The 15,570-nt window shown below is 38.1% G+C and overlaps 1 protein-coding gene across 1 annotated transcript in view; it reads left to right on the top strand.

The window, feature by feature from the left end:
- Positions 1 to 15,570, top strand: part of GNAL (G protein subunit alpha L) — a 179,755-nt gene that overhangs the window by 64,109 nt on the left and 100,076 nt on the right. Inside the window, exons 2-4 of the mRNA XM_042868755.1 lie at positions 151 to 223; positions 1,075 to 1,129; positions 1,313 to 1,432. Of these exons, the coding sequence (XP_042724689.1) occupies positions 151 to 223; positions 1,075 to 1,129; positions 1,313 to 1,432 (248 nt within the window). The remainder of the gene's footprint in view (positions 1 to 150; positions 224 to 1,074; positions 1,130 to 1,312; positions 1,433 to 15,570) is intronic.

Raw genomic sequence — 15,570 nt, 5'->3', positions numbered from 1 at the left:
GGGGGGGGCGGAGGGGCAGAGAGCTGCCCGAGCTCCGCGCAGGGCCGGGCCGGGCGCGCCGCGACCCGCGGATGCCGGCGGAGGTGGGAGATGCTGCGCGCCCGCAGCCCGGCCCGCGTGTCACCGCGCGCCCTCTCCCTTTTCTTGCAGGGGCCGGCGAGTCGGGGAAAAGCACCATCGTGAAACAGATGAGGATCCTGCACGTCAATGGGTTCAACTCAGAGTAAGGATCGCCGGCGCTCCGGGGCTTGTTTTTCGTTAAATGCTGGGAGCTGGTTGAGGTCGGGAAATTTCTGCCCGCATCCTCCGCTCGGGTGGCTCGGTGCTGCGTTTTGGGGAGGGAGGGGGACAGGGGAGTGAGAATAAGGAAATCGCTGCTGCTGCTGCTGCCTGTTTGTGTTTCTGTGCCTGGCCCCCTCGCTGTACCTTACACTGTTGCTACTGCAGCGCTTGACAGGCCCTGTGTAGCAACAACATGGCGACTACTTTTACATAGAAGCAAATAACTCAATATTGCATCTGTCTGCAATACAAAAATATATGTCAAGCCGCATTCAGGATGACAGCGGCTGCTGTTTTTCCGGTATTTGGCTTAGCGTAAAACTGAAACTAATTTGGCACGTTTGTTAGAAATCACCCTGATTTCTGAGGGTGCATCATTTTCTCTCTCAAGCGCCCTGTCCTGGAAATCACAATTAATCCATAGCGTTAATTTCAGATATCTGCTGACTTTCAGCTGTGCATTATTCATTTAGTGAATGTCCGCAGCATGCCGTGGAAATGAATAAAACGGGAGAATGATTTCCAGTTCCGTCAGGGGAGGCTCTGCAGATGTGGCTGCGATCCTCTGGTTTAAAAAAATGTGAGGGATGAATGGGAATTGCTCTTCGTACTGTGCGAGAAAAGGAATAAGCAGAAAGATATATTTGCCTTGCTGTTGTTTTCAGTTAGTTGGTATAGCGATTGGAAAGCAGATAAACAAACGATCAGTGGGGAAAAAAAAAAAATAGGTGCGAGTGACTGAAGTGCTTTGGGAATCAAATTCAAAGTGTTAATTTTTCTGTTTTAACGCAGAGAAAAGAAACAGAAAATACTGGATATTCGGAAAAATGTTAAAGATGCGATTGTGGTAAGAACACACTTTATACTGTTCTTAAATGCTTGGGTGTAGCGGAAATGGTCAGAATTGTGCTCTCTAAGATTGTGCAGAGAGAAATCCTATTTTGCTGATCAGATTGGATTATCTTCTATTGATCCCGCATCTTAGATTTATCCAGATTAATGTGTTTGTTTCTGTTTTATCCAATTCTAGACTATAGTTTCAGCTATGAGCACTTTAATACCCCCAGTTCCATTGGCCAACCCAGAAAACCAATTTCGAATGGACTACATCAAGAGCATAGCTCCTCTTTCTGACTTTGACTATACACAGGTAAGAAGAGAAACACAGCTTTATTCTGCATTAAGGGGGAATGCGTCTCTTAGCTTTGACTTGCTGATGCATTGTTTGCTTTGTTGGTGGCTTGTTTTCTTTTACTTTTTGGAAGATGCTTCTGAGGAGAGCTCGTGCCAGCATTACCTCTGGCTTAACTTTCCTTCAAGGCTTTGGTGGTTGCACCTGTTCTAGCGTTTGTTTTCAGCGTTAGTTTGTTGTTGCTGATTTATTTGCAGATATTTGTAAATGCTGTTCTTGTGTCCAGTTCTTCTCTTTAATATTTCTGATGCTGTTGTACCTACTGACGCTTCAGATAAGACTGTCAAAAGCTGTTTTCCTATGTGGAAATAAATGCTGGGTGTCAGTCTGCAGAGTTACGGTTCGCCTGCAGAAAAGGATATAAAAGGAAATAAAAGAATGGAGTGCCCCCAGTAGTATTTTCCATATTATTGCACTTCAGAGCGGAAATTCATGTAAACAGTGGTCGAGCAAGGTGGTTTGCTTCCTTATCTGTTTATTGTAGTTGGCCTGAGCAGTGGTTTCATTGCACGTGAGCGTTGCCATCTTTTGATATGGCATTGTAAGCAAAGGAGGGATTTCTGTATAGAGGTTACTCTTCTGAGACAGCTTAGAGGTACCATTTGGATTAACTTGAATTGATGTCTTTCATTTGCTTTTTACATTATTGTTTATGGAAAAAATGTGTAATCGATTCTGTATTTTGTGCGTGGTATGAAAGCAAGTGCACAGACATGAATATTATTGAAAATTGTATTTCTAGTAGCACGATTTAAAGTTGACCTTAGAGTTACATATATATGTATGCATGTATCAGTATGTATCAAGAGCAATTTGTTACGGATATAGTAAGGAGTACAAAAAAATCTTCATTTATTGGCTACATGATTATGAGTTCTTTGTGCTATTAGTATTACCAAAGAAGCCATTTACAATACAGTGTCTTTAGGTTATTATAGCTCCAGGGTGGAAGGAGAAGGGGAAGAGTCGTTTCTTTATTATATGACTCATATTCTCTGGTGTGTGGTTTCGCCTCTGGTAAAGCTACCACTTTGAAGGTTCAAGATAAAGAAAAAATATCAGATATCTTGTTCAGTTAGAATTTAACACAGAATGCAGATGTTAAGAAAACGACTGTAAGGTATTCCCACATGGGGCATAGTTGCTCAATTGGTTGATGCAAGTTAGTAGAAATGAGAAACTCTTTTTAGAAATGGAAGTTGAGTTTGACATGAAATATGCCTTCTGTACATATTTCGGTTCTGAGGCATTTTTGCTCATTTCATCCTTTTTTTTTTTTTGCTTTGATATGTTATTTGTTTGAGTAAAATAACTAGTGACATATATCTTTTGCAATTCTCTGTAATACTTTTTTTTTTTTTTTTCTGAGTTTCTGGGGGAGAAATAAAAGGTGGACTTCCTGTGACATTGGAGAAGCATTTTTTTTTAATTATGATTTTGAAAAATTTCTCCATTTTCAGAGAAGCCAACTATATGTGGGCCGACTGAACTAACTGTTGGATACCTCATAGAAGTGAAAAGCTTATTCTTCATGGGGGGGAAAAAAGGAATGGGGCCTCAGGGACTTGTGAAGCAAGTAGTAATTCATTTGAAATCTTGATTCAAAGTCAGTTTTGGTTTAAAGTAAAAACAAAAATAAATGATTAATACTGTTTTTTAATTAAGTAGGATTTCTGATGAAACTGATGTTATTTGAAATACGTCTTAGCAAAACAAAAAAAAAACAAAAAATAAAAAAAAAAACAGTGCAAGCTTAAAAAAGGAAGACAAATCTGATCGCGTTTTAGAAGTAAATGGCTTTTATATGTCAGTTTCATCTATTCCTCTCTGTTGTCTTTTCTGTGCCATTCATAGGTAATGTGTGTGTAAAATGTATAGAAGGGCTAGATTTTCTTTTTTAATTCCTGTTGCTTTAGCATGCTGTTTCTCTCCAGGAAGATGTGTGAGCAAGACAGATTTTTAAAAAAATGTGCTATTGTGCTTCAGGGCTTGATTCTACTCCAGTTTAAGTTAATGATAACTTAAAATAAAATTATGTTTCCAGCTGAAATAGCTTTCAACCCAAGTAGTGTTTTGGTACAAGGGCAAATGAAAAAAGAAATACTCGGATAGTAATCATCAGTCAAACAGTAAGCGTTCTGCGCTAAGCGTTGCTGATTTGGAATGAGGCCTTCTGAAGCAGAGAAACCCGTGTGGTATTTAACCGTCTTCATTCAGTACTTGCTATTCTATTATCTGTATTTAAAAGCAAGTCTAAAGGAGGAAAAGAAAGAAAAAAAAAAAAAAGCTGACTTAAGCAGAGCTCAGGTATTGCTTCAAGGATAAATGTTGGAGCGTTCTAAAACGTGATAAATGGGACCCTTCTTTCTTTGAATGAGGAAAGAGGTAATTTTAGGATTTTTAACAGTATGGATGGTGTTGAGCTGTGAAAGGTAGCTGCCTCTGTTGCTGCAATGTAAATTACAGGTGTGTTATTTTTAGGTCATTAGTCATGTAAATCTTTGTCTTAAAAATCATTGCATTTTAGTTTGAGATGTATTTTAAACATTCTGCATCAAACTTATTTGAAAATGAATGCACTGTATCACAAGTCTTTAAAGAGAGGCAGCTGATGATATGCAGTTTCATGGAAGGCGCAGTATGGCCAATACCTGTGCACTAATTCAAGTGTATTTGTGGCACATCGGGTATGCTTGGATATGCAAACTTAAATTGCATACCAATTAACTAATACGTGTTTAATTGTGGGAGTTGGCCTTTAAAATAAGTGGATTTGAAACTACTGATTTCCTGTGGGTACAGCCATATTCTAATTTAAATTCACAATGGAAGTTCCAAGAACTTGACTGAGAATGAGATTCACATTTTTTACTTTTAATCTGTATTTTGGGCTTTTGTTTGTTGGGTCTTTTAGTTGCATCGGTCTCTACAAAATGTAAGGCAAACAGCTGACTTTTGTAGTGATAAAGAAATGTTTTCCTCTTTACAACATTTTAATATTGCTTTAAGAATGTGCAAATTGCCCCCCACGGTTTTACTTTTTTAAAAAAAATTATTCCTCAATTTGTTTTAGATTTGCTACCTTATGATTTACCTAATTCATATAAAACAAAATGAAAGGTCTCTTGATTTCCATTATGATTTGTGTGGTGCTTTTTGTTACTTTTGTTAAAGGACTGGGGAATTTTTACCGAAATACGCCAAGCGATGGGTGCGGTCTACTTATATAAATAACAACATTTAAGGTTTGATATATATATGTATATTTTAAGAAGTTAATAAACATGAGTAGGTCATGTGTCCATTGTAGTTTCTTCCTTGAACTCGTAAAAGGAGTCAAGATAATTTTTCTTCTGATTACTACTTAGCACCGTGTTCCAGAGTGGAATCAGCAGAAAGGCTTTAAAACTGAAATGGAAGCACGCACAGCACATCGGGAAAGATTTTTTTGTTGTTATTTTTGGCAAAGTGTTGATTGATAGTTACTAAAGTTAACAGGAATTGACCTGTGCCATTTTTAATCCTTTATTGATGGGGATTTATTTTGTCCTTAGTGGAACAGAGTGAACATATTAAGGGCATATTATGCTGGTAGCTGTGGAAAAACATGGTGTGTTATGTAAGCGCGTGTGTATTCAAGTTCAGTTGTCTTCACTGAAGTATTTGAATTTTGTGAGTGCAAGGCATTTGTATGGTGCTTAAGACCTTTAACTTTGTATTCTTTCAAATCAGGTTCATGTGGTCAGTTTGATGTATGTATCTAGCAGGCAGTCAATTAGCTACAATCAAAGTGTGTACTCTAACGTTTGCCTATATGAACTAGCCACCAGTGAATGTGAATCACTTGCTTAGTAGAAAACATGCAGATACTTCATCTGTTTATTTGGGGTGTGGGGAGACTTGTCAAAGGACTCATTTTCCTTTGCTAAGAATGTTTCTAGGAAGAATATTTTAACAAAATATATTGTTAAACCTTCATGAAACACTGAATTGTGCAAATGTAGTCCCTTGTGCTCATTTTAGATTGCTGGTTTTAAAAGTAATATGTAAAGCTATCTCATCAATCAGGCAAACTCAGCTTTCAAAAGTTAGATGTTAATATGGAGGCATTGACAGGGAAAGTGCTTCAGATTCAGCTGGCCTGTGGTTTGCTCTGCGTTTTTAGATACAATCATTTGAGTTCATTTTCATGACTTGAATTTTCTTCCACGTTTTCTTAATAAAAACGAGGATGTCGTTTCTGTAATGTAAAAACAGGAGAAAGAAATAAAATGATGGTCATTATTGGAAGTTGCATAGACTTTCCTTAGGCATTCCTTCTTGGATGTAGCATTCAAATTCATACTGACGCTAGTGCATGATGACTGCTGGTTTACACAGAACATGTCACTGTGTTTGAAGAAACTGGAGATTTTGCTGAAGTGTGTTTCTAGGTACCAGAAAATCTTGCCACTAAATATTAAACAAAAGATGAAAAATGTGATAAATGAGGTTCATATATGGTTAAACTTCCTTCATTTGCACAGTTAATGCTGTGACTTCAATATGCTATTTGGTCACAACGTGTTTAAGTTTCCCTGTAATATGTACTTCATGGAGCCCAAAGGAGTTAGAACACACATCATCTTACCTCATTTTTGGTTTTCAAATAACTTGCAGTATTTCCGTGTTTCTCGGGAGTATGAAAATATACCATGCTTTACATAAAAATGTATAAAAAACAGAATGCAGTGAATATTGCCACCAGTGGCTTCATTTGATTTTTCTTTTTAGTTAGGTTTTTACTTCAGGGCTTTGTTTATCATTTAGGGTAGGATGAACAGCCACAAGTTTTTATAGCAACCTGTGATGGTTAACATTACTGTAGTTTGAATTCCAAATTAACTTCTAAGAATCAAGTAGATTTTTAAACAGTGTCATTTGCCTTTTTCTTGGTCTCAGTTGCGTGCTGGTGGTTCTTCAGCTGTTATTATATTCACAAACTTGGAAAAGAATTAGAAGGCCAGGTAATGATTAAGTTGTGTGGGTACAACAGTATTATTACTAACCTGAATGAACAACTTCAAATACAAAGGAAGAAGTCTGTCGAAGAAGAGCACCTGCAGATATTGTGTATGCTAACCGAGTCGTTGGCAACTCCTTGTTCTTCACGCAAAGACTAATATTGTCAAGAAGACTGATATGGATAAGTAGTGCATACCAGAGAGAAGTAGCAGTTATGCAAGAGATAACGTTTCTTTTCTGCAGTAGCTCTCATTTTGATATTGTATGCATGCGATTAATTAACAGCAGATATGGAAGTTGTGCTCTTTTCATGCTGAGAGCAGATTCTGCTGATGCCCTGTGACACCTTTCCCTCAGTATGAAATACCTGCTTGCATACAGATTTCATGGAAGTGTGTCTGGTTTTCATTAAGCTGAATCCCTGATGTCCTGATTAGTCAGTGTTCAAGTGCTAAATTGTAAACATTTCATACCCAAAATCAAATGAATACCTTGATGTTACAAGTTGCCTTGTTCCTATTCTCTTGAAGGATTAAGTTTGCTGCTAATGGGTTGGTCAGTCAGAAGTGTTTTCAGAAATAACAGAGTATTACTTTAGCCATACAGTTGCAGAACCAGAAAATGGGAATGGGGTTCAAATTGCAAATGAGTCTAGTGCAGTGTTGAAAAACAAACAAACAACTTCTTGAAGTGATAAGGTATTGTGGAACTGTAAAATTATAAATATCTGCCATAATTGTCTTTAATTTCTTTATATTAATTATTTGAAAAATACCCAGATTTTACTGAAAACACAATTAGGGCTTAAAATTGGAGTGGTTTGAATAGACTCTAGCTCTTGTGCCAACAGCATGAAGACGGAGACTGGGAGCCATAGGAAGTCCTATGTATTATTGCAAATGAGCGGCAGTATTCAGAAAAAATAAAGAGTAGGTGTTCGTTTCTGAGTTTGTTTCTAGCTCTTCCTATCTCAGTATCATATGTTTGCTTTTCTTGTATATATTTGTCTTTTTTAGAATATGTTTTTACATCACTTTCAATGAAAAATAATGAATTTCAGTCTGAAAAAACAATTACTCAAGAGAGGGTGATGAATAGTGCTGCTTATGAATCAACAGCAGTGTTATGTTCAATCCTGCGTTATCACAGTAACACCAAATTAAATGTTTACTACCTTACGTTGTGAATCTGATTTCACAGGTAGTGAAGTGGCATTCACTCTTACCCAACTTGCCTTATTTATTATCATCACATGAGACACAGACTTTCACTGTGAAAAGGAACAGTTAATATCTAATTTTATTAGTCCCTATGTTACTTCTGCAGTACTAAAACTTATGTAGTCTTCAGAATTGTTGGTATTTACTGGTATTACTTCAGTGAATGCTTCAGTAATTGGGGGCTTTTTGAGAGTCAAGCCAGCAGCAAGTCACATACTTATTTTATATTCTGTGTTTTTTCGATACAATTTTAGCTGAAAACTTTATATACTTCCATAGCACTTTATAAGGATGAAAATATTTTTACTTCTACATTTAGATATACTGATTTGGTGGCAACTGGAAGACTAATAACTCCAATGATCATTTTAAGTAGGAGTGACTGATTTTCATCACAGAACCAAAAATATATTACATGATCATTTATGAGCCTCAGAATATTTTTGTTCATCAGGTGTTTTTCAGTGTATACCCTAATTTTAAATAAAAAAAAAAAGATGACAGTGAGAGGTTAAAGCCTGTATGACCATTGCTTTTGCACTGGTCACAGATCTGTGAACATGGCTGTATTTTCATGGTATTTTCATGTATTTTCATGAACATGGATGTATTTTCAGTTGTGGTTGCTGTTTTGCCTTCCTTCCCAAACTCTTGACAGCTGCTTTGGTGCCTTCTGTAAGCTGTGCATGTGGCAGCAGTCCTCCATCTCAGACTGCAAGGTGCTGAAGAACAGGCATTGCTGTCTGGTGTCTGAAGGACAGCCTTAACAGCCTCTCTATCACAGATTGATCTTGATTCTGCATCTTCCTTTGCAAGAACTTATTTGTTCCCTCATATGTAGTTAAAACCGCATTGTAATGAAGCTAAATATAAATACGTGCAAAGAGTAACCACACTGCTTAATGAAGACATACTGTCCAATTAAGCTGAGGATGATGACGACATTTCAGACTTCTACAAGTGGCAGTTTTCAGAGGAAGGGCAGTGAAATATTTGATGAATTGTCATTATTTATAAGCTGCATTAAAACAGATTTTCCATCACAGTCAGTGAAACTGTAAACATAGTGGAATATGTTAAACAGTTCTTCTCATTATCAATTAATTCTTTTAATCTCTTAATCCAAAGATGACTTGTTGATGATGGCTCTTGCCATTTTTGAGTGCTTTGTAAAATCAATGTGTTTACTAGTCAGGGAGAATCTTTTTATTTTCGTGGCTGTGGTTTAAATTAAAGTACACGTTAGGGATAAATAATCACATGCATGCACATTGTCACTGAAGCCAGAGAGACCTATGGACCAGAAGATATCACCTACTCATGCAATAATAGTGTCATTGTTTAGAGGTTCAAAGAAGTGAGTGTTCATTGGCACAGCAGCCATAAATCTGAGCTGCATGCCCTTTCTTCAGCATGTGATGAAATTCGAACTGGAGTTTCTGGAACAGTGTTAAGCACTGCCAGCGTAGACCTTAGCAGATTTTTTTTTTATATATTTCCATCATTTCTATGGCTTCATCATTGATTGATTGTATTTATGGTCAACAGTGGATTATCCCCTTAATGTCAATGTAGTCTACATCAGCATACTGGATATTTGGTTTGTGGAAGGCACCAATTTCAGCAGAGGAATAGAGAATGAGCTCAGCAGTATGAAGACTCTGTGCCTCCCTTGCCTAAAATGAAGTAAATAAGTTTAAAACACAGAAGTATTATATAGTGTTATATTTTCCCCTCACATATTGAAGCAGCTTTTTATGATAAATGTAAATAGGGCAGTAAAGCAGATGAGTGGCAAGAACAATGTGTGTTTGCAGTTTGCTGGATGTTACAGCCGTGATCTTTGTTCTGCCACCTATTTAATTTCATTTGCTTTTTCTGTTAGAAGATTCAAGTGTTTTATTCCAGTTCTAGGAGCTTTTCTTAAGGATGTAATTTGTACAATACGGTTTTAAGTTTATATTGTCTTTTACTTTGGAAAGTCTTGCAATGATTTCTCGGAACAGAGCTACATCTGGTTGTAAACATGCCAGCTATCATATGAAGCATGGAGATTAGGCTTTCTTACTTTAAATCAGTAGATTAATTTTAGTTGGTTTAAAGTGGACTCTTGTAATTAATCTACTCGAATTTGTTTTAAAGACCTGTGTTGGATGTTTTGAAAGAATATTTATCCTTAGGCAAGAAGAATATTGGAATCTTTATCCGTTATGTCGACATTAGAGATGAACTTTGCCTTTTAAATCTTTTAAAAGTAAACGTTCTCTGACAGTCCTGCCAGTTCATTCCCTTTGAGTTTTCTTATTGCTGTCAGTAAGACTTAAGCATATTTTAATGCAATATAATTATCCCACTGCTTGAAACTGTGAAATTGTTTAGCAAGATAAAATAGGCTAAAGATACGCAAGTCCTCTTATCTCTGTTAAGTTGGTGAACGCTTTTTGATCACGTCCACCCTCACTTCCATAGGATGTTAAGTGACAGAGCTGTGCAGATCATTCTTTTCTTAACTTACACCCACGTTCTTTCTTTCATATCAGCTAAATAATATCAAATTTAAGAACTGTCAGGTAGGAAAAACATGAAAAGGCAAAGAATGGTAAAGTAAAACAGGGAGAGGTGTAACCTCAGTTTCCTCTGCAGACAGCCATCAACTATGCCTGCAGAGCTGGAGCTGGCCAGGACTAGCAGTGGGGCCTGGAGGTCAGTTCCAGAGCACCTTGGGTCTGGGCTAGCTGCTTGGAGGAATTCACAGCCCAAGTCAGAATGAAAAGGCAGAAGGAAAGCAAAAATAGAAAGCACTTAGGCTACAAATATGTGGTCATTTATTTTATTTTTCTGTTAGAGAGAGGAAGAGATCATGTATTTCCACCTGTTCCTGCAAGCATATCATTAATCATCAGATTTTCAGGAGGTCTTACAGAAGAGTGAGGCTTCCTGGTGGAGTTTGGTAGACCTTGAACATTGGGGTAAGAATATTTTTTCTGGCAGAAAGGCATCCTTTAACTTGAACTTCATCTTGCGCTTCATTTTTGTTTTGGTTTGCTTTTTTTTAATGCCAGCATTGCCTTTTCCTTGGGGAAGAGCAGACAGAAGTATTTGGGACAACACACTTTTAGTTGAACAGCAGGGCTTTTATTTTTCCTTTCTTAGAAAGAAAATTATCATTTTAGTCTTTGTTATTATTTGCTGACTTTCTCTCTAGATTGAAACAGTAAACCAAAAAAATCTAACCAACAAACAACAGTGTGGGTATATTACAGACAAAAATAATAATTAGTCAGGGAATCATGATTACTCAGAAATCACAATTGGAAAATAATTTGATTGATTAAATATATCACTAGAGGAAAGTAGCAATGCATATTTTGGAAAATCTAATCTGCAAGAATTTTCTCTGCTTCTGCAGATATAAAGGATCAAATTTGGTGCTTTTCCTTAAGTTCTGCAGAGCAGGTTTTGATTCTTCTCACTGATGAATGAAAGCCTAGCAAGAAGTAGAATGGCCCACAAAAATAGAGCTCATCCTAAAATCTTGTGTTGCCTACAGTCCAGTTTTGCAAATGCTTAAATGTGTGCGTGTAGATGGACTTAAATGCCTTGCTGGTGTACTGTTAGCTCTGTGTGCTTGCAGCTGAATATCCGGTTATGCAGTGATATTAATACCAAAGTCACAAACACTTTCAACTGAAAAACAAAATCAGCAAATCATTTTTTCATGTTAAATATATATTTGGGAGGTCGTTGAGCTCTTTTATGGATTTTCATGGGGGTGGGAAAACTTGTGTAGGTTAGAGATTGGCACAAAACTTGAAATAAGCAAAATCTTCTTCAGATAAGTGACAGTTCTCTGGATGCTATTAAGCTATGAACAGTAGGTCTTTTCAATAATCACTGTGATTCATTTTCATATTGTGTTTTTTCTAATAATAATATCTTTAAAAGGCTTACAGAACTGTAGGCTGCACCAGCATAACTCTGTGTGCCGAAGGGAGGGGCTCATGCATGGCATCTTAGATAACTTACCTTAAATTGATTTGCAAAGCTCGATAATACCATAAGAAAACTGTGAGCTCAGGTCACGGGTTCATGTAGCACCGAGTTTCATCTGTGATGATGGCCAGTAGCAGCACTGGAAAAAGACTGTAAGAGTGGGGCAAGCGTACAATAGGCATGGTAAAATTTCCTGCATTTATTCTCTTAGTCCCCGTGGATTTATAGGTATTTTTTGGCATTTTAAATACTTACCTAGTTTTAAGTTTGTGTTGTATGTGTGAGGAAGTACCACTCAAAATATTTTTTTTTTTCTTTTTTGTTCTTTTAAGCCAGTCTGTCTTCTCTGGTTTGTCGTTTTGTTATTTCATCTCTTCCACACTGTCCTCCTCATTACACGCCATATCCCTCCAAATATTTATCTTTCAGCTTAAGAAGTCTGTTTAACTGGTTCTCTCGCAGGACTCCTTCCCTATCTTTGCTCATTCTTCTCACCCTTCCATGTTTCTCTGACTTTTACCAGGCCATGTTTGCAATTTAAGGTTGTAGCTGCTCACAATGTTCAAAGTGTAGGTACACTGTGGGTTTATACAGTAGTGTATAAATACTGTCTTGATATTTCTTATAGAATTGTTTTTGTATTTTTATAGAATTAGAGTAAACGACTTATAATTCTAAGAGAATGTGAACACAGTTGCAGGTAAGAGGCATACGTGTGAAGGTCTCTGCAACAACACCATCACAGCCCAAAGGCTACCATTAATGACAGTTACCCTTATTCTCAGATGTGACCTGAGTGTGACCTTGTAACGTATTTTGACTATTTTTTTTCAAAAGATCCATTGCATTCAATTGTTTTATTCTGTCATATAGAACCATAGAATCCTTAAGAGTTAGAAGGGACATCTGAAGATCGTCTAGTCCAAATCCCCTACAGTTAACAGGGACGTCATAGCTAGGTTGCCCAGGGCCTGATCCAGCCTCACCTTGAAGTCTTCAGGGGCAGGACACCAACCACGTCGCTAGGCAGCCTGATCTAGTGCCTCCCTACCCTCACTGTAAAAGGCTTTTTCCTTATAGCTAACCTAAATCTACCCTCTTAGAACTTGAAACCGTTTTCCCTTGTTCTATCCCTGCAGACCCTGCTAAAGAGTCTGTACGCTTTCTTCCTGTAGCTCCCCTTTGGATACTGAGAGGTTTCTATCAGGTCACCTCACAGCCTTCTCTTCTCCAGGCTGAACAGCCCCAGCTCTCTCAGCCTGTCCCTGTAGGAGAGGTGTTCCGTTCCATGGATTCTTTTTGCGGCTCTCCTCTGTGTCTCTCCCCACGCTCCAACAGGTCTTCGTCTCTCCTATACTGAGGACTCCACATCTGGACACAGTACTCCAGGTGAGGCCTCACCAGCGCAGAGTGGCAGGATCACCTCCCTTCACCTGCCGGCCACGTTTCTTTTGATACAGCCCTAGTATGGTTGACTTTCTGAGTTGTGAGGGAACATTGCTGGCTCATGTCCAGCTTGCTATCCTCTGGTACCGACAGGTCTTATTCAGCAGGTCTATGCTCAATCCTTTCATCCCCCAGCTTGTATTGGTAAGGGGGGGGGTTGCTTTAACCCTGGTGCAAGATCTTGCATTTGGATTTGTTGAACCTCATGAGGTTCACCTGGGCCCACTGCTTGAGCCTGACTAGGTCCCTCTGGATGGCAGTGACATGTCTTCGCATTTGCTGTGCTGCCATGTGTCCCTTATGAAAAAGCATTTTTTAAATTATTAACCATGACTAATATTTTCTTCTGTGCAGAAGGAGAACACACTTTATTTTTCTTAAAATGGAAAAAAAAAAAAAAAAAAATTGGTCTTCAGCCTGATTTTGGAGACAGTGTTTACAGTACCACAAAGGACATTTGTGCTTTCAAATCTGCTCATCATTCCTTAGTTGTTCCTTATGATTTGTCTAATCTAGCAGAAAGGAAGATCATTGTTTGAAACCCTTCTCATAAGAATATTTTAGAAGATCAGGATGCCCTTTTTTTTTTTGTTGTTTTTGCTTTGTTGCAGTCCCTGTGTGTCACTGAGAGAAAATGTTTTGAACTTTTTGATCTCCCTTGGGGAAACGCTGCAAGTAGCAGAATTTTGTTATTTTTAGGTCAATTTAGGTCTTACATGATTCAGCACTTGAGGTTTGTGGGAAAAAAAAGAGTTGTAGATTATGATTTAAGGAGCAGAAATAGTAAGGAGTGGTTACTAGAAAAGAAATAGTCTTACTGTTAAAATACTTTTTCATTTGGCTTTCCTTCTTTTTAAAATGTCCATCCTCATTTCTCATACTTTTTCTGTTAGTCCTTGTGACTCGTACTCTTCAGAGAGAATTTATAACAGCAAATTGCCTTTGGATCTTGATAATACCATTTAAGTCTGTCAAGCATGGTTGTTTCCAGCAGGTTGAGCGCTGATCCCCTTTTGACAGCCTCTCAGGAACAAACAGAAAGCTGCTAGGAAAGGGGTGGAGAAGACCTGGGATGCAGAATAGTTGCTGGTAGTACGGGAAAAATTCTTTGTTGTAATAGGGGACCACAAACAATGAGTTAACTCATTCTGAGTTACATTAACAAAGCATGAATTACAAAAGAGACATGAATTAATTATGTCATTCTCTTTGGCGTTAGTGAGTCCTCAGCTGCAATATTGTATCCTAGTTGGAACTGAACTTCAAAAAACAAATTAAAAAATCCAATTTTTTTTTTTATGTTCTTCAGAGCATCAAGAACAAGGAGAGACTAAGGAAACAGAGGAAACTCTTGAGAAAAGAACACTCTGTTTTGAATGACAAAGGGAGATTAATACAGTTTTCAGTATTTTAAAAGCTGTAATTATGTCTTCTTGTGCCTGTCTACAAGGGCTGCTCCAAAAGTAGAGCCTGCTATTTTATTATTTTGGCCCACGACATCACAGATGGATGTTGGTGATACAGCAGTAGAGGTTGAACCCCACCACCGATATTGCATTATACGTGCTGCCATGTGACAGATGGCCCCCGAGGGGCAGTCTGACAGAGTGGCGTCTGACATGGAAGTGCGTGTGAAGCAAAGGAGTGTCATTGAATTTCTCCATGTGGACAAAGTGGCACCTGCTGACATTCATTGATGCTTGCTGAATGTTTATGAAGACCAACTGGTGGATGTGAGCACAGTGAGACAGTGGGTGGTGCATTTCGGCAGTGACAACAGCAGCAGTGGGTTACTTCAGCTGGTGTAGATTTGTGTGAGTGAGGCACGCAGGCTCTTGTTGATTGTGGATGAAAATGCAGAGCTAATGGTGGTGACTTTGTTGAATAACAATGTTTTGTAGTTGAGAGTCTTCTCTATCAAGCATTTATTATTCTATTTGTATCTGTTGTAGTTTCCATGGAAATAAATAGGAGGCATTACCTTTGGAGCAGTCTACCTATTTAGAGGAAGGAAATGAACTTGAGGAAAGCAGAAAATTCCTCTTTTCAGTTTTGTACAGAGGTCTGCATTTTCAAAATGTTCTGTAACAGTGACTTTAGGAATCACAATCTTCCAGATACACTGAGATATGAACGCCCAGTTTCAGGCATTTAATGCTGAGTTCTCCTGATCCCAGGTGTCAGGTGAGTAGTTTTGAAGCAGTGGTGACAGCTCCCTGTTCTAGCAGCAGGAAGGTCCATGTGTGGATCTTGTGGTAAGTGCTGTCACTTTGAGAGTATATGTTGTATACTGAGATACTTAGGGGAGGTTTGAAAGAAGAGCTCTAGCAAAATTGTTGACATTGCTAGCAAGTAGTTTAAGGAATTAAGGAGAGAGATCATTGGAAATCCCTTCCAACCCAAGCCATATATATGTGTGTGTGTGTGTGTGTA

Source organism: Lagopus leucura, unplaced genomic scaffold (assembly GCF_019238085.1).
Source record: "Lagopus leucura isolate 7727_CA_CO unplaced genomic scaffold, USGS_WTPT01 Super-Scaffold_100002, whole genome shotgun sequence".
Classification (NCBI taxonomy): domain Eukaryota; kingdom Metazoa; phylum Chordata; class Aves; order Galliformes; family Phasianidae; genus Lagopus; species Lagopus leucura.
The sequence above is the reverse complement of the archived record's forward strand: the minus strand, read 5'-3'. Positions and strand labels throughout refer to the sequence as shown.